Source organism: Megalops cyprinoides, chromosome 12 (assembly GCF_013368585.1).
Source record: "Megalops cyprinoides isolate fMegCyp1 chromosome 12, fMegCyp1.pri, whole genome shotgun sequence".
NCBI lineage: Eukaryota > Metazoa > Chordata > Actinopteri > Elopiformes > Megalopidae > Megalops > Megalops cyprinoides.
The window spans coordinates 30995882-31018009 of NC_050594.1; the positions used below are offsets into that span (position 1 = coordinate 30995882).

Here is a 22128-nt window from a genome sequence, read left to right on the forward strand (position 1 = left end):
ATGAAGGTAATAGCAGTGTGATGCCCAGGATTCAATCCTGAAACCCCCTTGTGCCAAACAGCCTGCCCCAGCCACCACTCCATCCTGCCAGCCTTGTGGACAGCTGCTGACCTGCACATTGACCACTCTTGGATGTTCTCCATCAGCACTGACAGTGAAAAACCATGTCCCCCAATGTCAACCCGCGTCACACACAAACTGAGGTGACCAACCTCTGCTGTGACTGTCTTTTTCCATTCCGGCCTCCAAAACACCAGGCCTGCATGAGTCCTCCCTCTTCCTGGGCCAGAACAGATGTTATATTTACTATCGAAAAATATTTCCTCACGGCATGAGGTCACCAGTGCCGCCTCTATATTTGGCTGGGCGAGGGGGGTCATTCTGTTCCTTTGATGTAATCCTCACTACAAGGCTCAGAGAATTAAGATAGGGAGGAATCCCCAGCCATGGGCTCGTACTCTGCATGGACGAGATGCAATCTGGGACCGCTCTGCCAAGACTGCACGAAACATGCTCTGGGAATCGGAAAATGTGCTCTCAGTATCAAATTATAGCCCGCCAGCCTAATTAAATCTGTATCTGTGACTACGGAAGAGAGGCACAGTAAGAACATGACAGCCATAAAAAAAAGAAAAATGATTGAATTAGAGAAAACAGATTTATTAAATTTGCTATTGCTCTCTCTCTCACTCACACATTCTCTCTCTCTCTCTCACACACACACACACACACACACACATATCACCCTTCACCTACCTCCTTTAAAACACAAGCTTGTGGTATGGGAATCTTTCGTCGCCTAACAAAGGCCTGCCGATGTATTCCTGAGGTATTTGGGCCAGGGTGGTTGTGTTTACAGAGCACTGCATACAATTGCCTTTAAAGAGCATCGAGTGGGGCTGTATTAACTGCATTAACAAACTCTCCAGACATCATTAGCCCCTTGGCACATGAGGACATTACCATGAGAGCCACGTGAGGCCCAATTCACGTTCCCCCGCCCCCTCGATCCCAACTGAAAAATTTAATTACTGCAGGAAGTATGTATACTGTAATTCAGTCAGATGCTTGTGTCATTCAGATTTGTTGGTGACATTCCTTCACAGAAGCAGAGGGGAAAAGGTCCCAATGCATTCCAGCAGATGGGTTAAAGCATTGTACAGGGCTAAAGAATTTGACAGATATTTTTTTCTTTAGTTTAAGCTGTCACCCTTCATTTGGCCTCTTTCAGAGGAAAATATTGTGTCTTTCAGGGGTGTCAGTGTCTTTTTATTGGGCCAGGTACAGGCTCATGACAATATTATGACAGTGGTAAATCAGTGGTGGAGATTTGACTGACAGCTGATTTGAGTGGTAACGGCACACAGCTGGATAGCAGGGGGAAAGGTGGGGGGGTGGGTGGGCTGCAGCTGCTCAGGGCTCTGGGGCTTTTTGGATAGACTTAGAGGAGATGGGAAAGCCCTATGGATTTTTTCAAACTTGCCTCTGCTTCTCTCAGACGCAGAAGACACATACACCCTCATTAACTTCACTCTCACATGAATCTATCTCCGATTACAAAGATAAAGAGTGCACTCATGGCAAATAAGCAGACTGTACATAGAGTACACAAACGCCAGAGAGATATGTCTTACTTGTAATACTTTCTAGCAGCGTAATTGAAAAATAATAATCAGAAATTAATAAATCTATGCAGTCAATCTGCCCTGTGCGTCTTTTTTCTATCAGTGGGAAAGCTTTAATTGCGGGAGGCAGCGTGCGAGACCTGCATGGGACACATGGCCTGGACTCAGTCATGGGAAACTCAGTCTCTCCGCAGCTGACCTCATTGGTACTCGGTCCCCCTCGGGGTCCAGCAGTTCCTGCCTCTAGTTTATCCCGTCGGAGCGAGATCGGCCCTACAGGATCTCCCCACGGGCCTTAAGCAAACGGACCAGTCTCGTTTTCCAGCACCTGCAGACGGGCTCGGCCTTCCAGCCGACAGCAGCGGGGGAAGAGGGCTTTTTGTTTCAAATGAGAAGGTGAGCTCGCGAGTAGGGTTCGCTGGGTGTCCTTCTGCTCGTTCATCTGGCAAAATCTCGCAACATTTTTACCATGTTAGGAAAAATCAAATTAGCAACTAACACAAAGATCACAAGGAATCAAAAAAAGAGGTTCACCTTGTACCTGTTCCAATGCATTACTCAGTGTAGTTGTTTTGGCTGGCGGTCATGAGGTTTCCTCGAAACTCTGCGTGTCTCAGTGCTATGCCATGTAAATGATTCTTCCTGTAAAGCATAGTTCAGGGTCACTGCTCTTTACGTGCTTGCTAGCCAAGCTGAAAGAGGCCAGGGCCTGGGCACTGGACCCCCCAAGAAGCCTTTGGTGCCAGTTCCAGGCCAGTCAGGTCCATGTGGAGGATTCTTCCCCTCCCTTGTTTGTGCTGCCACAGTCATGACTTGAGTCTTAATTATGACTTATTTATCCATTTTTCCCGCCCAGGGTGGCTTGATATGATGGATGACACACAAAGTACAGGCTCTTTATACTGCTGGAAATTTACTGACTGTTTACTTCAATTCAGCCCACCTGTATTGCTTAAGGATATAGCAGTGTCCTAGGATTCAATCCATAACCCTCTAGTTTCCTAATCACGATACCACACTGCTGGCCCAGTGCTATTACTATGTTACTTGATGATCAAAGAAAAAAGCTCATCACCTGATGTGTGGCTAATGACCCTATTCATTTTCTTTAGTGAGCAAATGCATGCCATCAGGGGGTGAATTTAGTGGACTGGGCCATCAGCCACCTGCATACACTGTATTCCTGTTAGTGATTTAACAGTTTCTTAGTTAATAATAATAACAAACACTGAGGCCAATTAGGGCTCACAGTTTGACAGAAGTATCAAGTTTTTTCCGAATTTCAGAGTAAAGAGACTGGACTGAGGCTCAAGCCAAGTGAAATTGGTTCCTACAGAGGAGGACAAACTAGATTCCAAACACAAGGAGAACCATTCCAGATCCACTAACTGATGGTGGCAGCGTCCTCCAGTATTGTCATTACAGCCTTAGAAAAGGAAGGATTAAGAAAAATTCAATGGGCAAAAATTAACAAAAACCAAAAAATAAAATGATTTCATGGCCATGATGCTAATTCCCGTAAAATGTGTTGTTAATAGAGCTTAATGACATAATCCAGTTGAGAAAAATGGCACACATTCTTTTTCACAGTGTTGGTTGCAGGACTGAAAGCTTCCTCTTTGACATTCTGCTAGGCTTTGCTATATTGCCAGGAACTGTGGTAGCTGGGGGGGGGTGGGAGGGGGTTCTCAAAACAGATCACTTCCTATCAGTACATTTTTCAAATTGCTATTGTTTTTCTGCTGGTGCCCATCGGAAACTGCAGCCTGCAGGCCCCACTGCCTGGATTAATTTGATGACTGCGGGGAATTAATCCCCTCCATTTCTTGTATGTGCCCCCCCTACTGCCTGCTCTGGCTCTATTTAGGCCCGATGCTGCTCTGCATTCATTAGGGGAAACTTGGGACAGGGAGTTTGACAGGCCTTGCGTACATTCCCCACTCCGAGCCTAAAAAATGTTACGATTTCTAATCCCCCTGTCGTTAACCCTCGTTCACGCAATTTGGTGACACTTCTGGAACGGAGGAATTTAAGGGATATGGGGGCAAACCGCAGTGTTCCCAGAAACTGTGCTGTCCTGCCAAGCGCTCAGTAAAACGCAAGCAACTGGAGCAGTTGAATAACAGCATTCCTCATGCCTTCTCTATTGACGAAACAAATGCACAGTTGGGTAAATACATGCTAAATAATATCCACATGGAAAACACAAATGCGGTATTTCATGTTTTTTTCACAGCTCAAGGGCTGTAATATACACCAGATTCTTGGAGCAAAGAGCTACCAATGGACAAGCAATAGGGATTACATCCTACGCAGTCTCAATACTGCCAGTGTCAGAAAGCATGCCCCAAAATTGTGCTGCATGCCAAAACGCATTACACGATTCTTTCAGGAAAAAATGCTTTGATTATGTTGAGATAATAAATTGAGTTGCTAACATTCCTTTTGTCATTCGCAAATTATACAAAAAACATTGAAACATCAGAACACACTCACTAAAACCTTATGACTATCCTCTTTTTAAAGCAGATCTTTACATATATCTTCATTTCGTCAGTACAGAACACAAGGAGATCTTCTGCCTTTTAAAAGAGACTGAGAAGTATCGTAAGTGATGACGGCTGTATTTAAAATGACAGTGGCCGATGCCCGCGTGCCATGAGTGATGGCTGCCTGGAAATCTTTACAACGTGCATTACTCATTCTTCATCTCTGAGTTGTTTAAAGAACGGAGAGCTCCGAATGGATCCTAATGGTGCTGCGCTGGCTGGCCCGGGCTGACACAGAACCAGGCCGATCCGAGGGCTTCGTCTGCAAGGCTGGGAGCCGCGGCTCTGGCGGCGTCTGTCTAAACATCTCCGTCTGACATCAGGCAGAAGTCTCTGGTGCTTTCAGAGCCCTGGCATGGGCGTCCAAGTCTGCGTTTCACCACGCTGCCTGGAGGGCCAGGATGACAGACGTATGCTCTCGCAGTACAACTGGCTCTTTGTGCGAGCCTTATATTTAGAAATGCACGGAACATGACCCCGACAACGACAGGGGAAGGGGAGGGGTGTCCCCAAGGTGCACTTTGGGATGTTATGAGTTGATAAATAGTGGACAACTGAGAGGCTTGGTCAAGTTTAATCATGGCAAAAAAAAAAAAAATAGAACTTGTTGTTCCACAAATTTATAAGAAACAATTAATACAACCCTCACCAGAGGTGCTCTTGATAAAGAAGCCATCTTGTGCTAATGAGTCAAATTAAATTAGCAGCAATGCTATAGCAGTTATGAAACTGGCACATAACAAAGCAAGCTATGATCATCTAAGGACTGGTAAAAAGCCAAACGTACAAACACTTATCATCATCAAAAAAAAAAAAGAAAAAACTATTAGGAGAACTATTACTTCACTTCCAAGTGTGCAGATCATCAGGCTGATTTGAAACAACAGAAATGTTGGCAAATGGGCCAATTATTCAGTTCCACATCTTGCGGCCTGAACATAATATTCATTGTAACATTTCACCAGTCCCCAGAGAACACAAAAAGTACCCCTGATTGTTGAAATCAGCCATGTTGCATTGTCTTCCCTGATCCAAACATTCAACTGAATTACAGTGGTACGGAGGAATGTCTTACAAATCGACAGAATGTTCCGTTTAAAAAAAAAAACAAAGGGGCGAGCAAGGTAAACTCTTATTCAGAGAAAAAAAAAATCTTTCAACAAAAGGACTCATGTAGTTAGAGCTGAATTCAAACAAAATCTTTTTTTAAAAGCAGGTCAACAAACAGACGCAAACTATACTGTAAATGATGGAGACCTATGAAAAGCACTGACAGCTTATTTTGTTTAAGGATGCTAAAATCCTCACATGTTTTAAATATGATCTAATAAGCTGTGTTACTTCTATTCCGTCTCCATGTACATGCAAAGAGTCCAAAGCAGCAGTAAAAATCAGAGGAATTTTTGGACTCAGAAAACACTGGATGTTATTCTAAAGTGTCTGGCCAACAGTGCTGACTGCATGTTGCTAGGAGGAAGAAACACTTAGTTTGCGCTGAAATGAGTAAATCAATGAAGGGGCCTGCTGTCCACATTACAGGGAGAGCTTGCAGAGCTACACTATAAGGTCTTTCCAGTTAAGAGCGCTACCCTGCAGCCAGTGCTTTTTTGTGAAGAACTGAAGTGTAGGCCATTCTCACACTCCGAGGCCTCGCTTTTGCGCACCCTCATCGAATTCAGACCCTGAGATGGTGCTCACGAGGCCGTGGCGAAATGCATTAGTGAACAGACGTAAGCTTAATTGCATCAACAGATTAGCATCTGAGGCACAGTTGTGCACTGAGTTAGAACGGCATTTTCAAAAGTCACTGTAAATAACTTCCCCCCTCCTAAAAAGACATAACTTTTGCAGACCAGCTGCGCAATCACCTTGCAGAATGCAGTCATTTAGGACAAACTGCCATATCTGTCTGATTACTCCTGGACTGGAAATCAATAGTCCCATCCTGTAATGACACAGCGTGCAAGCCTGTGATTTGACTGCAGATCCTGTGACGGCAAAAGGGACCTTATTACCATAGACAGGCTGCTGAGTGGTTCAATGGGCCGCAGTTAATCTGGCAAATATGTTATCCATCCCTTCACCTCTGTACACTCAAACAATATATCCAAAACCCTGTGATCCAACACATGACTTCCCACAGTCCCAGGAGGGTCCTGCAAGGACACTGGAAGCCTATAAATGATTACATGTGAATATGCTAAGCTTGAACATCAAAATGGGCTTTAATTCACCTTCAGTATACTGTATGGTCCAAAGAAAGTATTGTGGATTTAATGCTGTGTGTGAATGAGTGTTTTAAAGGGTATGCAAGTTTGTTATTTGTCAATATTGGCAAAAAATACATCAAGTCCACTTTAACAATTTAATTGTTTATTTCATACACAAGTCATTGTGTGATTTAGAACAGGCAGCTCTGATTGGTTCATTCAAAATCTCCACACATGATTTCAACAAATGCAATTAAATCATAAAGCTCACGGTGTGAAAGAGATGGTAAAAAGAGCCTTCCCTGGTCTGAGGAAAGCTGCGGAGTAGGGCCATAAGGCATGACTGTGGTGCTTTGCGTGACTTTTTAAAATGTTTTTTTTTGTTGATTATGAAGCAACTGAAGGTTGAGTATCACAGCAGGATGGGAAAGTGTGGGTAAAACATCACATACTTACCCAGTCTTGGTCCTTTCTCCATGGGTAAGTGGATATTTAAAGTTTAAGAGCAATTTCAGGATTCTGGCTCCCTGGTGAAAGGACCAAACCTTTGAAAGCCCCATCCAACCTGCCCCACACAGTAAACAAGCTTGTTTCCTCAGGCCAAAAGAATTTGTTTCCTCAGGCTAAAAGAATTAGATTACCTACAGCTCCCAAGACGGGCTCCAAGAAAACAATGCAACAAAAGAATATTCAGCGTCCATGGTGTTTCAAGAGTTTTCGAATGGAGAGGGTTAGGCAACAGATCAAGAGACAAGTCTCTTCAGTGTTCCAGCAGAGGCTTAGCAGCCTAAAATGTAAGCTGTTCCAGTGGATGAGATAATCACCTATTGCTCACCAAAATAACACCACGACTGCACTTTTAGTGGCCTACCACAATTGGAGTGATAGGTCCCATTTCCTTAAATTGTTACCTTTGGACAGAGCACTTGAGGAACCCATATAGTGGGCAAGGTTTTTGAGGTCAATCCATGTTCTTTTCAATTGGGCCTCGGCACTTGACATTGAACACGCTCTGTAAATAAACTCCCAGACTTTGCTATTTTTGTGCGTGTGGCAATTGAAGAACTGTTGTTGCTTGTAGTGCGTGGCAACACGGGCAATCCATTGGACCACAGTGATGTTTCCTCATCAGAAAAGCAGAAATAACAGAAATCGCTGTCATATCAAAGCCTGACCACAAAATTACAGCACATGGGGATGTCTAATCTCTTGTGGTCAATCTTATAACTATGCAATTACAGCTCTGCTGTTTTGTGGTGCGAGGGCCTCCAAAACAAAGTGCTGTCCTTCAGTCACAATGAGTTGTAGCTCTTGCAGTTCTGCTCTGTCAATTAAACATTACGTCTCTATTAAAAAATAAAACAAAGTTAAAAAAAGAACAGCACAAAAGCTATTGGTGTTTCTTAAACGAATGGATTGAGGAATTCTATTATCAAAATCTCTTTTTCTCTTAGTTAACAATGTCGAGAGACCATGTCCTCATTATCAATTTACCATGTTGTAATATTTTAACAGATCCATGTGGATCAAATCAAGCTCTCTGGGACTGGGAAAGAGCAGTGCGTTCTCCAGCAAGCTCTCGTTACAGTCCTCTCCAAAACTGCATTTTTACTGCTGCAGCAAAAGACCAGTTGAGGAAGCTAACAATTTTTATTAACATTTTCTTCATCTGGCTACAGATTTGTACCACGTTAAAAAACATTAACAAAAACCACTGAAATGAATTACACATTATTCAGGCAGGTACTATACCAATGGCTTTCCGTCAGTAAGTGGCACTTGGCACTGGAATTTGAGTCATTGCTGAGCGAGCAATAAAAACAGCTTGGCTCCCCACGTAGTACAGTAACCTAACCTGTTGAAAACTTAATTCCCACCATTTTCAAAATGCATTTGGTACTTCTGATAGTACGGAAAGTTTGAAAATTCCTTTGAGAGAGGTTCAAGAGATGTGCGAAGTACAGCAATTGAGGATGATTTAGGATGTGCTTGTGCAACAGGGATGGCCAGTTTAATTCTGAGGAAGGACTGAGGGAAACATGAGATTTTTTGTTTGTTTGTTTTCACAATTAATATTTTGGTGATGGCCCAAGACCCAAGCCTTTAGGCTGCTACAATGCTGACATTGATGTAGTTCATGAATGACCATTCAGAACCTCCATGAAAAGCACCAGTGAATCCATTCTTCCAAGGCCAGAACAAAAAGGCAAGGAAAGTGTGTGACTGGCAAGTGTATAGAACACCCCGGTGATGCCAACAGTCAAATGCAGTGGAGTACATATACCAGGTTCATGTGGAGCACAGTGGTACATACAACTTTTTGGTTGTGCTAGAAGATGGATCTAGGTTTCCTACAATATACCTTTGTGAGGAGCCAAACAGCAGTGAACAATTACTGTAGGCCTTAGATTGGCCTATTGTGCTTTGATAGGATCTCTCATCATTATGGCTTGGCTAATTCTGGCTCCTGGCAGATTGCTTTCCCCTTGTGAAAATGTGGGTGTGCACTGGGGCAAAAAATGCAGGAGGGATGGAGGTCACATTTCTGAGGCTAGCTTAAATCAAGCTCGCTCTGAACGCTGTTTCAATAACCTTACAAATCTTAGCCAAGGCCTGGGTACTATAAATTACAGCAGTACTACCTTAACTCACTACGCAGCACATGATGTATGCCAACTTCTCCTCAGCATTAAGGGAGTGGGTAGTTTATCTGCCACAAGGGGCAGGTTTAAATTGCGAGAGGGAGAAACTGTGCTCTAAGGACGAGGAGCCAAAACCTTGCTCCTTATCTAGTATTGTAAAGTGTGTACATGACATATCAGCTGAAGTGCTAACTACTCTGATGCAAACCAAATAGAACACATGCTCACTGTCTCAACTGTTCAATTCCTGGTCCTGAAATAAGAATAAGGCACAGTAGGAGGTATGACTCTACACAACAGGCTTTCAAGCATGAACTGCAATTGAACATTCTTACCGCCTTTCCACCGGATTATTGCTTTTTTTGCTGCGTTTGTCTAAATCCATTTATTCCTGGAGCTGTGAAAAACATCATTTGGGGGGAGGTATCCAGTAAGGGCAGACAGGACACAGGGCTCATGGCAGTTACGCAGTTCCGATGGACCAAGGCCAAGCCGCCCAAACCATCTGTCATCCAGGCCAGCCGATCTACTTCCACCTTAGCGCTTGGAGCGAGGACCACAGGACCGTGAAGCTGTGAAACACGGTCTGGAGCCGAGGAACGGACTCCCCTTGTGAGTGCTGCGGTTTCTGTGGTTTAGGGAAGAAGCCCAAAAAGGCCCAGAGACATGCGGTAATGAAAAGCCTTTCAAGCTGCTCCAGTATAGTCCAGTCCCACGGATTATTAATTTACCAAATTACAGTAACTCAGCCATGCAGGAAACGGCTTCCAACAAGTTCCTAATAACATAAAAGCTAATTTTTTTTATTTATTTTTTCATTTTAAATGTCAGAACTACACAAGTTCTCCAGCTTAACTAACAGGTGCAAACATAATAACAGACTGCACTCAGGGCCACTGACACTGATTTAAGGAAGTCATTTGAAAAGGAAAACAATATTATCGTTTTAAGTTCTGTGGGGAAAAAAAGTGAAAAAAGATAATGTGAAAATGGCTTTGGACGAGGTAAGCCCTGTTTATTTATTTTCATTTTCCAGCTAGAGTGCTGCTTCACGTCAGAAATGCACCCAATCATCCATTAAGCCAAACACCATCAATAACTGCTAAGCCTCACAGTGACACCCCTGGACAGACAGGGCTGGAACCAGAGGAGAGTGTGGTCCCTGGCTCCGCGCGCTCTGACCTCTGGCTGCATAAACGATCCCATACGCGGCCATATTTGTAACTCGCATTTTCATCACTGGGCCTCGCCTCCGGAACGCGGCCTGACTGATTTCGCGTTTGGGGCTTGGGTGCCGAAGAACAGTGAGGGGTGTTGTTTCTGGACTTGGTGCTGCGTCTGACAGCTGTGTCTGCAAGGGCCTGCGTGGGCCAGGACCTCCAGCCTGGCACCGGCACAGCGGCTCAGACTGAAAAGGACTCAGAGAGCTCGGCTGAGAAGGGGGGGGGGGAGAGAGATCTGGATCTGGAGTCTGGAGCTCTCTGAGATCACAGTGGCCAGCTGAAACGGACAACTGAGTGACCCACGCCACCACTGTTTTAACACAAGGCTTCTCTGCTCTCATCTCCCAGCTGCAGCCTGCGGAACACACACACACACACACACACACACACACACACACACACACACACACACGCACACACACACACACGCACACACACACCACCCGAATTCATTCTAAACATACTGTATATATTCCTCTCACTACACCAGTGGACCATTTATAAAGAGGAAAAAAAGGGAGCACAAGAACATTGGTGGCCTCCCAGCTACGCCCATGGCCTCACATCACGGGTTCAGCTCAGGCCACGGCACAGCTGACTCGGCACTTTCAGCGAGGTCGGCTAAGAGACACAATGCGCCGCAGAGGATGTCACTTGCGTTCCGGAAAGCCCCTGCCCTGCGCATCACTAGCAATAGGGCTCACCGGGGACCAGGAGGGGGACCAAAGGTCAAGTTTGCAGTGTCAACACACAGGGCAAACAAGCTCTATCTCCTTCACACTAGAGTTGGAAGTTGGAGGACTGTCAGTCCACTTCACTTGCTTCAGTCAGGCTAAACAAACAAGTGCAGTCTCCCAAAAGGCTATTCGCGTATGCTCTGAGCAGGTTAGCTTACGGAGGGGAAGGAAGGAGAGTTACTACACTTAGTAAGAAAGGAAAACACGTATACCATATGGGAAGAAGGCCATATATCATGCTTACAGATTTATCCCTCACGAGCCCCCAGAGGCCGGCTTCCTCTCTGGGCCGCAGCACTCTGAGGCTCGACGGCCAGCGCTCCTGGCACTTCCTGTCTGATGAGGAAAGCAGAACGCGGGGTGGCAGGATGGCTTTCCCAGGTGAGGGCCTTCTCCCTTAAAACCACAGAAAACAGCTCCCTTCCCACTCGCCACCTTTGGATGCAGCACTACTGCCCTGGCCAACATGGGCCTGTCTAAAAAAACCACTTCATCTCCAGTGCGATCCCTTCATATGCATTACGCTCCAGAAGGATGTCAAAAGTGCAATCCACTCCTCTGCCCCACGTCTCTCACACTAGTAAAGAACTAGCAACCAGTGCAACTATGACCTAGCGAGCTAAAAACTAGCACCAGCACTGCAGCAAGGTGAAAAAAGTGGTCTAACTCAATAGATGTTAATATCGTCCTGCTTGTTTGGTCTGTAATGTTCAGTAATCCTCGGTGGGTCTATTTTCCCTGGTTTTGCCATTTTCTTTCATTCACTTGAAGATTTCTAATTATTTATTAGGTCAGTTAGATTCACCAGTTTATCAATATCACTACCAGGCAGAGGGTAACACAAAACTTACTTTAAAAATACTTTCTACATACTATTTACTTGCCATTGTGTCAGGCTTCATAGCTTCTATACACATGCTGTAAGTATAACCATGGAAACATTCAAGTCCTCTTGTAATTTACATTATTTTAGTATGGATGAATTGTTTAGTGTAACACTCATTATCAGAAATTATACTACTCTGTAGGCTTGTTTATTAAGATACATATTCTTGTAAGTGTACATACCACACTACATAAAGGCATCCACTAAATAAGAAAACAACAGAGGAACAAACGGACACATACAACATGCATGGACACGCATATACAGGTGCGCAAACACAAAAATGCTGTACACCCTCCTATGCTCCAGGTAGAACAATTCATTTTAAGAAAAAGTCTGAACATCTATACTGATGTGCAGGGAGCTAGTACACCTAGTACACCTCCCCAGGTTCCACTGCCTCCTGTCCATCTGGCCTCCTGCCTCCTCAGCCACCCACTGCTCCCCCAGCAGCCTCCCATGGCAGAGCCGTGGAGAGTCGTGTTGACAGTACTTTGGGGGAAAGGAGCAGCAGTGGTTATTGTAAAAAGGAATGACTAATCTATGGTTAATGCATTGAGAACTCCCTCGGAGACCACAATTTCCACTGAAAAATGGCTGAGGGGTCCGATGTCTCCTCTGAAAACAACCCTGTGTAAACACACCTCATGACTCCTCCGTGACTACTGTGTATTAGTCACAAGCCAGCAAGTGGGGGCCATTCTGAGCATATTGTGCAATACTATTAACAATAACTGTGCAAAAGTAAAAGCCAAATTACAAACAGATTCATGTTTTCAGATTTTTGCTTCCTGGAAGTTCGGAAATTTCTTAATTTACTGGGAATTCCAGCCTACTGCCTTCCTACATGAAGGACATGTTTGGTTCGGGCATTACTCTGGGTCTGTTAAACTGGGTCTCTGAGTCACAGTTTCTCCCTTAAACCTTCCTAATATCTCAGTGGGAATGACCTCTTAAGTAAGAGGTCTGCGCATGACTTTCCTGAGTGAAATGGCTCATTCTGGGCCTCTTTGTCCTGCATGTTTTTTTTCGTTGACCTTCCCACCTTTGCTCCCACCTCTCTTGCTCTTGCTGAGGCTCAAAAAAAAAAACCTGCGGCTGCTTTTACCGTCTCCTGCAGCAGAATACGGGAACTCATTATGCCAGTAAGGGGCGGCTATGAAAACAACACGCTCACGGCTGCAGTGCCCCGGCTTCCTAATGAATGATGAACGCTGCCCTGAAGTGCTGACACGTCATCTGACATGTTAGCTGCAGACATCCATCAGGAGCATGGGTAAACACCTCTGCGGCTTCGAGAGCAGCCTGATGATCACAGTAAAATATCTGAGCATTTCGCAGAAAGATTACATGCTACAAAGTCACAACTACAGGCCATGCCTTGGCTCAAAGAGAACCATAAAAAAAACATTAAATACACCTCCTCAATCCAACAGGCACTGCTTGAAGCTCTTTCCTAACTGCTGATGGATGTGACGACCTTCTAGCCAGCCTCTATGAATGCAGATGGGGTTAGGGTTAAGCCCATGGAGGTCATGTCCATGGACAAAATAGCTTTGGATGAGACTTTGGATGACACTTTTGGTAGGTCTGCTTGCCCGCAGCAGGGCCCCTTTCACCTGGTCCTTACAGCCTTTCTTTGATGGATCACGTCACTCACTTTACTCCCTTTGAACAAGCTGGCTGCACGTTTATACTCCGCTGGTTCTGATTTATGGGCTTGTGCTGCCCACAGGTGCGGCTGGGCCCGGGCTGACCCAGGTGTCACGTGTGACGTGCTGAGGGTCAAAGCCCCTGCCCTCTTACACAGCCTCCTCCCTTCATCCATGTTATGCTACCGCTGGATACCAAGAGAAATCGGCTTCGGAAAGGGCCCAAGGGCCCAGTGGTGGCAGTTGTGTGCATCCTGCCCAATGGCTCATCTCCTTTCCTCTGGAGCGGTGATGTCAGAGGGAGAGGGGGGACGGAGTGTGCTCCCGGGGGCCAGGCAGAGGCTGTGGCTGAGATCCGCGTGCTTTATCTTCGCCCCAGCTGTGAGTGGGGCGTTCCCACCTGGCCTCAGACCCGACCCTCGTAAAAGAGGGTGACCGCTGGCGGGCGGGCCTCGGGAACCCGACACTGGTGAGGAAGTGGGTTTCAACACCAGAACCAAGTGAAGCCCCCTAAGGTAAGCCCCTTTCCCCCGCTTCGAGTACGGAGCTAAGCTTGCCTCCCACTCCCAGGGCTCCTGGGGAATGTTGGATTTATTCACCCGTATTCAAGATGAGCCAGGTTCAAAGTTTACGAGCTCAGCCCGATAGCGGCCTTATATCCTGTCATGAGGTAGCTAGACCCTGGGAGGTCCTGGAGGTTTGCTGCAGGTGGTGATGGTTTAGGTGGGGAATAAAGGGCAGTGGTTCTCAGGCCTCTGCCCCCTCCTCACAGGAAGACCTGCATATGGTCTGTCAATCCCCAAACACTTTCAGTGCCCAACTGTCACTCATAAAAATCATTGGGTTCACTCGCCAGATTTGTTCACACTGAAAGTTGGCGACCATATCCTTCCCATGTCAAAAAAGCTGAAGAAGGTCATGGGCACTATGACTAACATATGCACATCTTTAAAAATATATCATCCAACAGCTTTCTGTTCAGTTTTCTACTTTTTAGGGGTGTTTAGTTGTTTTCTGTTCTGCTTTTTGTCAAGCTAATCTTAGATGTCATTTAATGGCTATGCTGCATGTGCAATTCTGCCTCAGGAAATTAGCTCAGATTTCCAATCCCAAACTGTGTTTGATACAAGGACAAAGCAGAAGTTACCATATCTTGCCACATAATAAAGCGTGACCAAATAAAGTTTTGGCATAACAAACCGGCCTTGAAAAGCTTCAGTGTTTGCTGACAACATATCACGAGCAGTGTCATCATATGACATTATATCTGCTGTCATTATATCCGATATCCCTGTGCGGAGGCCTTTTGGGTTGTCTGGTATTGACACCTCCTCTCTGTCAGTCCCCTGGCTGGGCCCTCATCTTTCAATATGTGCTTCCACAACATTTAAATTTGCTCTCATGCAGACAAAGTTTAAGGTGAACATGCCTAATTTATCAGTCATGCATATTAAATATATATGCACACTGTAGTAACATTATTGATAAATCCTGAACTCTCACTCAGATTTTGCAAGAATAATTCCACTCCATCCCCCTATATCCCCTATTTCACGACATATGGTGAGTGTATCCATTTAAGAGTAAGGTATGAGCTTTTGATCCAGTGTGTAATACAGTGGTACCCAGAGCAACATGGAGAGAAAAAAAGCCCTCTCTAGTACTGAGATGGAGATATATGAACACTTCAGGCTGAGTCAAAAAGTAGAATGTTGTTCTATGTGTCAAACAAAGTGAGAATGCAGCTTGGCAGCAACTGAGGTGACAATTGAGCTTAGGGGGAATTTGCACCCTCTTAGTCAAAATGGACATTGCAATGAAGGCCTGTGTAAATTGTTTAACATGCCTAAAATGAAAAATAAAGGGGTTGTGTTTCATTTCATGGCCACAAAGAGATTTTTAGTCAAATTTTAGGACACAGAACTGAATGATTTTTAAGTAGGGCTGTAAGACCCCCCCAAAATGTCCACAAGCTCCCACTGAGAGTTACTTCATATCCCCAACCTGTCCTTAGGTATTGTTCAAGATACCTGTTACAAGAGCTTCATATCATCAACTTCTCCCCCAGCACCTATTGAAAGGTGGTTGACATCCACTACCTGTCTGCAATCTCCTATTGAAAGGTGCTTGTTGCCATAAAGTTGAAAGTCGAAAGCAGCTGAGATTACTGGTAACAGTATACTGTATGTGCAGGATTGCCTAAATGTGATGACCTGGTCTTGTTAATGGAGAAGCTACTGTAAGTCAGTGAAGAGAGACTTTCTCCTGGTAACAGATACAGATTTATTCTCCATTCATCTATCTATCCAAGAAATCAAAACCGTGAAATTTCTCTCTAACTAACCTATACATACTGTATGATAAGTGCTGCATTATCCAAGTCTTCTGAAAAAGCAGGATCTCAGTCATGTAGGTTGCACATTCATTACAACGATCTTCAACATGCCTATAGGTTTAGAGTCCTACCTGTTGCCACATGCAGACAACATGGAGTGGAAATTATTAGAATATCTAAAAACAATACAACAGGAAATGGGAAGTGGGACACACAAACTTCAGCTGTTTCACACGTTGCCATAGTGTCACAAGAAGTAACATCATTTTAAGTGATTTTGGACACACCTGTAAGTCAGAAATGTTCCCTCTGTGCCATATTAGACTGTAATGCTCCTATATACAAGGAGTGCTGCTTCAGAGGGAACCACAGTCAAACCAGGGTGTTTAAAGACTTTCTGAAAATGTCCAAGTGCTGACAAACCAGCTCACAACACAGAAATGCTTTTTTATCATCAGCTCTGAACATAATAAACAAAGAGAGAGAGCGAGAGAAAGAGAGAGTTCATTACAGTCCGGGGCCAACTGGCAAGCCTGAGGAGCAGGCCGTCTGGACAGATCATAGTCTAGAGTTACACACTGGTCAGCCAGGTGACCCATCACCCCTCTGACCGCTTCACTGCCGGCCAGCTTGCCAGCCAAACATAAGCTAAGCACCCCCTGGAGCCTTTACAAATGCCCCTGTGTTTTTCAGGACCTTTTACGAGGGGAGGGAGAGAGCACCTCCGAGAAGGTGCTGCTAACGTAATGGCCTGAATCGGTTTCCCAGACAAACCTCACACCCTCCCACTTTGAGCGGGCAGAGTGGGATGACTAGGATGCTGGAGGGCTCTGGAGTCTGGACCTGCTGTTTGGACTGTCTGAGAGGCCTGGGGGGGCTTTTCTTCGCACCTGAGGGGGGCAGAGGATCGGTGGGGGGCAAGAGGGGTAAAACCAGCAGGAAACTAATCTGCACCAAGGCTGCTCTTCTCACTTGTTAATTTGGGCTTGGCACAAGCCGTAGGTTTCTCGCTGACCTCACATTGCTCCTGAGCTTCTGGCCACAGAGCAGCCGGAGTCTGATATCTGAGACAAAGGCCTGCGTCTGCCTCTCCCCGGGCCCCGCTCTCCCAGGCCTCCCGCCACGGCCGCTGTGGAGCTGACCCCAGAGCCTGCAGCCACAATTCCCACAATTCTTTGCGCTCACGTTCCACTGTTCCATCAGCAAAAGCACAACGAATGTGTCCAATGGGTGCTATTATCTCAACGCAAAGGCCAATATTTTTCATTCATTTCATCTGCTGCTGAATTGATATACTAAAAAGCTTCAAAAAAGAATAACACTTGTTCTACATTTGGAGCTGGAACTTTAAGGCAATACTCTATGTGGTTTGACTGAACAGGGGCCAGGGTTCATAACTAGCCAATCCTGGCTGAGTAAGACACTCAAGCAATGCAACTCTGTTCAATCTACTTAAGACGCTATATAATGCCTGTTCTGTTTCAATCTCTGCACCATATCATAGCTAATAATGTATCATTTAAATAGCAAATGTGATTTAAAAGTTCAATCCAAGTTCAAAAGTAATCCAGTCCACTGTTTGGTAAGAATGCAGTTTAAAAGTAATCCAAGGTGTAGTTCTAGTTTTTGTGCAACTATGCCCACCAAAACATTTTGCTCGATATTCTCCTGATCAATATTCAGCTGACCCCGTTTCAAACCTGTTTAATATTAATTCAATCCTGTTTAAATTTAACAAAAAAAAAAGGATTCTGAACATCCAGATGGAGCCTGGAGGCCATAGCTTGTCCTCAGATCGGCAGCACCTGTTGTTCTGTTTGTCAGCTGCCAAAATGCTCAAGTCAATCACCACGATAGAATGTGTGACTCACTTTATGAGTCTGCCTCTTGTACTATCAAAGCTGAGCCTTCTATCTGTCCCAGACGTGTGACTCAGGGTGCAGAAATGCCCACCAGGCCAATAGAAAGAGAGACACAGTGCACAGCAACGCCAGATTTCTATTATATCAAAATTTCAAAAGAAGACTGATGACTATCGGAACAACACACGTAAAAATATGTGTCTTAAATACTGGTAGGTGCATGTAAGCATTTTCCAAAATAACATTTCTGTATATTTACAGGTGGTTTATCCATTTGTGAGTGCTCACAGCACCACAGTGCCCAAACAGAGTCAGGAGTTTTGCGTGACGTAGCTAGCAACCGCAATTAGTACCAAGCTATAAATGTCTACTTACCGTAATCTTACACTTTTCAAAACTTCAGCAAGATATTACCCAGAAGACACGTTGGCTGAAAGTGCAGGGTGACCTAAGCACTCAGACAAATGAATAAGCTTAATAAACTGCACACGGATTAGGAAATCACTGGACTCAAACCAAACTCACTGAACAGAGGCTGATAGGACAAAGCTATTCCTTACACAGACCAACATCTGTCTGTAGTCTTAAAGGAATAAAACATGGCATCTTTCAACATCCTCAAAGAAAACATTCAGGATGTACAATAATGTAACGTAATGCAATAAATAAAACTTGCTCCATGTGGTAAACTTCTACATGTGGTATCCAAGGTGATTCTGACAGAAAATGCTGTCAAAGCCAAGTGGCTTACACCCTTCCATCTTCCAATAAAAAGGCCTTTGGAGAGGAAATCTATGTAATGTGGGAAGCCCCGACCACCCACTTGTCACACAGGCTAGGTGGAGTGGTAATCGTTTTTAGTGAGGTTGAATAAGTCACTGAACAAACTGGCATGTTTATATCATAATGTAAAGCCAAAGATATTAGCTTTTAATTCAAATCATGTTTTCATTTCCATTTCTTTCCATAGCAGTGGGCAAGATTTACAGGGCCTTTCCCGCTGAGCAAATTACACAAGCATACACTTTCATTCACTTAACATGTTTCACTTCATGGCTCTTCAATGAAATACTTAAGGGGTGAGTATGGTGCTTGTTAATTATAATGGACAGTGGTTCAGCCCACAGTCAGTAATCTGTTCCACCACCGGCTCTGCAAGCCTACATGTTTTGGAGTCCATTATTCTCCCTGATAAATGCATAAATGCACTCATTAGATAAGAATGTCAGAGCTCTGCGCTCTGCTGTTTCTTATCCCTGCAAGGTATAAACACTAAATGTCCTCATCTCTGGATAAGAAGGAGAGGAAGCCTGTCTAGCCCAGCCGATCCTCATCTTTATCAGCATGTGTTGGCCAGGAAAGAGGGGAAGAGGTGGTGACCACACGGGGAGCAGTACCACAGTTGCTCGACCCTCTCCAGCTAAACACTCCCCTAGCACACCCCTTCTGCACACCACAGTGCAGACCACCATGAAGAGGTGTCAGGAGGCACGCGTGCATGGGCTGACTAACAGCTCCAACCAAACAAACACTCCGGCTCTTTCCAACCACACTGCTGTTGACTGAGCCACATCCCAGGCTCTCCTCTCTCTCCAATACGCTCTTCAATGTCAGGGCGAATGTGTCATTGTGGCCACATTGGAGTTAATAGATGACAGAGTTCTGAGTGGGCTGTGTTATTGTAGGTCGCCACTCCACCCTAAGGGCACCCGTGTGATCTCATCTTTCCTCCCAGGATGCACTGCAGCTCTACATGACCAGGTTCAGCCAGAGGGCAAGCGGGCCAGCTCTTTAGATATGTTCACAAGAAATGCTCATGCATGCACACATTACACACACGCACGCATGCGCCCACACACACACACACACACACACAAACACACACCTACACATACACACACACACATACAAACAAACGCACGCACGCACACACATGCACATACACACGCACATCTGGCCTGGCAAATGAGGAATGGGCCAAGACAGAGATAATGGTATATACTGATGCATACTCCACAGGAGAAGCTTCAGGCCTGCCTTCCTGCATCTCCCCTGTTTCTCTGTCCCATACAGTAAGGCAACCTCCATGATCAGTTGTTCAAAACCATAGCCTTCTTGTTCAGGCTGCAGAAAGATCCAGGCTGACCTCAGATCACCCCAACTGGACTTTCCACATAGCACAAGTGAGCCACACTTAACACTTAAGAATAACAAAAGAGCTCTAAGACTTGCCACTAGCTTATGTGGTGTATAGCTTCATCAGAAGCCTGCAACAGCTGCGGTGGTATCAGTTCTGCTGCAATACAGATTGCATTACCATTCTTGCATACTTGGAGACTGTTGGTGCAGAAGCCATTTCTTCACCTGCTTTATCAGCTCATTGCTCAATGACACCAAGCCAAAAAACATTTAATAACTCCAGATGACTTCCATGCCAGCCTATCAGAGAGGGATCAAAGACAATGCCATTGTGTATCTGAATAGCACAATAAATTCAGAGTTAAAAGGTTAAAAAGCTTCATTTTCACTCATCCAGCTGCAGTATTGGTTACATTTAGATTCATTACAGTTCAAAGCCTTCTTCTGTTACAGGAGCCAAGTTTTTGTTGTTATAAACCATGGGATCTTTTCGAGTTCCCCCCCTTCCCATTTTTTCTAGTCTATCAGAGATAAGCAGGGTTGGCACACATTTCATTAAATAGCTGTGACCTGAAATCCTGTATTTAGTATCAACTGAGCACTTTCCCCCCCTCTCTCCTTAAAGTGGAAGCCATTTTCTGAGGTCAAATTATGTTTAATACAATTGTGGGCCAATTTTCTTCACACTGTGTTGGGAAAAAACAGACCATTCCATTGACATAAAAGAGCAGGAAAGAAAAAAAAAAACTGAACGGAGAAAAGGCTGAATTGAAAATGCAATTAATTAAGAGGGAAAATTGCAAGGGCTGCGCCGGGGGAGGAATGTTAATGACTTACGCGGTGGAGAGGGGCTGTCTCGTGACCGGGGCCTGCGGTTTGGGAGTCTGGGCCGCGGCCTGCCGCTCGCTCGGCCGCCTGCGCTGCTGCTGCCGGTGGGCGGTGCTGCCCGGCCGCACGGGCATCAGGGCCCGGGAGGCCCCCGTGCGGATGTAGACCTGCTCCGGGGCCACCTCCTCGCAGCGACTCCCCTGGAACCCCGAGCGGCACACGCAGGTGTGGGGCCGGCTGCAGGAGCCCCGGTTCTGGCAGGGGGGCTGGCAGTCCGCTGAGGAGAGGGAGCAGAGGAGGCGATGCGGTTAGCTGCGGGGTCATGCTGGGCCACCATGTGCGGCGGGGGGAGGGGCAACAGCCCCAACCCACTTAAGTAGTCCTGTTCAGGCAATAATTGATTTAACTGGGTGGTTATGTGCTCAGGTGGAAATCAGTGACTCTTACATTGTCCATAACTGTAATTAAGTCCTTGGGCCCTGATTATCCCATTTAATTTTGACTGAGCCCCTAATTAGCTAAATTGATCCAATATTGTGTTTGAGCACACATATTTAACCTCTCTTTAGTGTTTTAAGGGGACAGTGAGGCCTACAGTCTCTATAGATGGGGTTTGTCCAAGAAAGATTACTCCATGCATACAGCCACAGTGGAAACAATTGCAGTCAATCAAATGGAAAGACACCAGAATGAATCAAACACCAACAAAGAGAGCACTGGACTTCACACATGTAACAACTGTGTATTCCATATTTGTACAGCAAGCTAAAGTAGTGTTTCATACTTCATACGAGGCATGGTCTGCAGATACTGAATATATTTGGAAAAGAAACTAAATCTGCAGGGGGTTTATTTTCCTTGCCAAGTCCAAAAGGCTGCGGCAGAAACCATATCTATCAATTGCCTGCGTATGCGGCATAAGCTGAGGTAATTCTGTGGTCACGGATGGCTGCAAAACAATCTGCGCTACCCCCTTCCTCTCCCGCAAGGCCCTGTGGCATGTGGTGCAAAACAAACAACCGCCCCCTCCTGTGACACCAGTGTATGTTCTGAATGGCACTCTGGGAATTTATGACATTGTCCTCGGACGCTAAATCAGGTCGCAGCTCTCTGGCGGCTAAAGCAAACAGCGGCCCTCTGTTAACAGCGCTGGAATGCTATTGACACAGATGCTGCGGAGACTGGCAGGGAGCAGCGAGTCGGAGCACCCCCCCCCCCCCCCCCCACACACCCTCCGGGCGGCGAATGGCGGGGGAGGGGCTTCACCATCGGTGCTCGCCTGCTATTTTGGCGTCCTCCTTTCCGGTGTGTTCCGCCGTGGTTGTTTCCTGCCGTTGTTACCGTTTCACCTCTGGCCACTTCTTTGCATGACGTGTTCGTCGCGCCGGCTTACAGCAAAAGCCAATTGAGTGCAAGCGTTCAAATATTTATAGCAATGAT

The 22128-nt window shown here is 45.5% G+C and overlaps 1 protein-coding gene across 1 annotated transcript in view; it reads right to left on the minus strand.

Annotated features, from left to right (window-relative positions):
- LOC118786438 (latent-transforming growth factor beta-binding protein 2-like) overlaps positions 1–22128 on the minus strand; it is a 109400-nt gene that overhangs the window by 65243 nt on the left and 22029 nt on the right. Inside the window, exon 3 of the mRNA XM_036541495.1 lies at positions 20698–20965. Coding sequence (XP_036397388.1) covers positions 20698–20965 — 268 coding nt within the window. The remainder of the gene's footprint in view (positions 1–20697; positions 20966–22128) is intronic.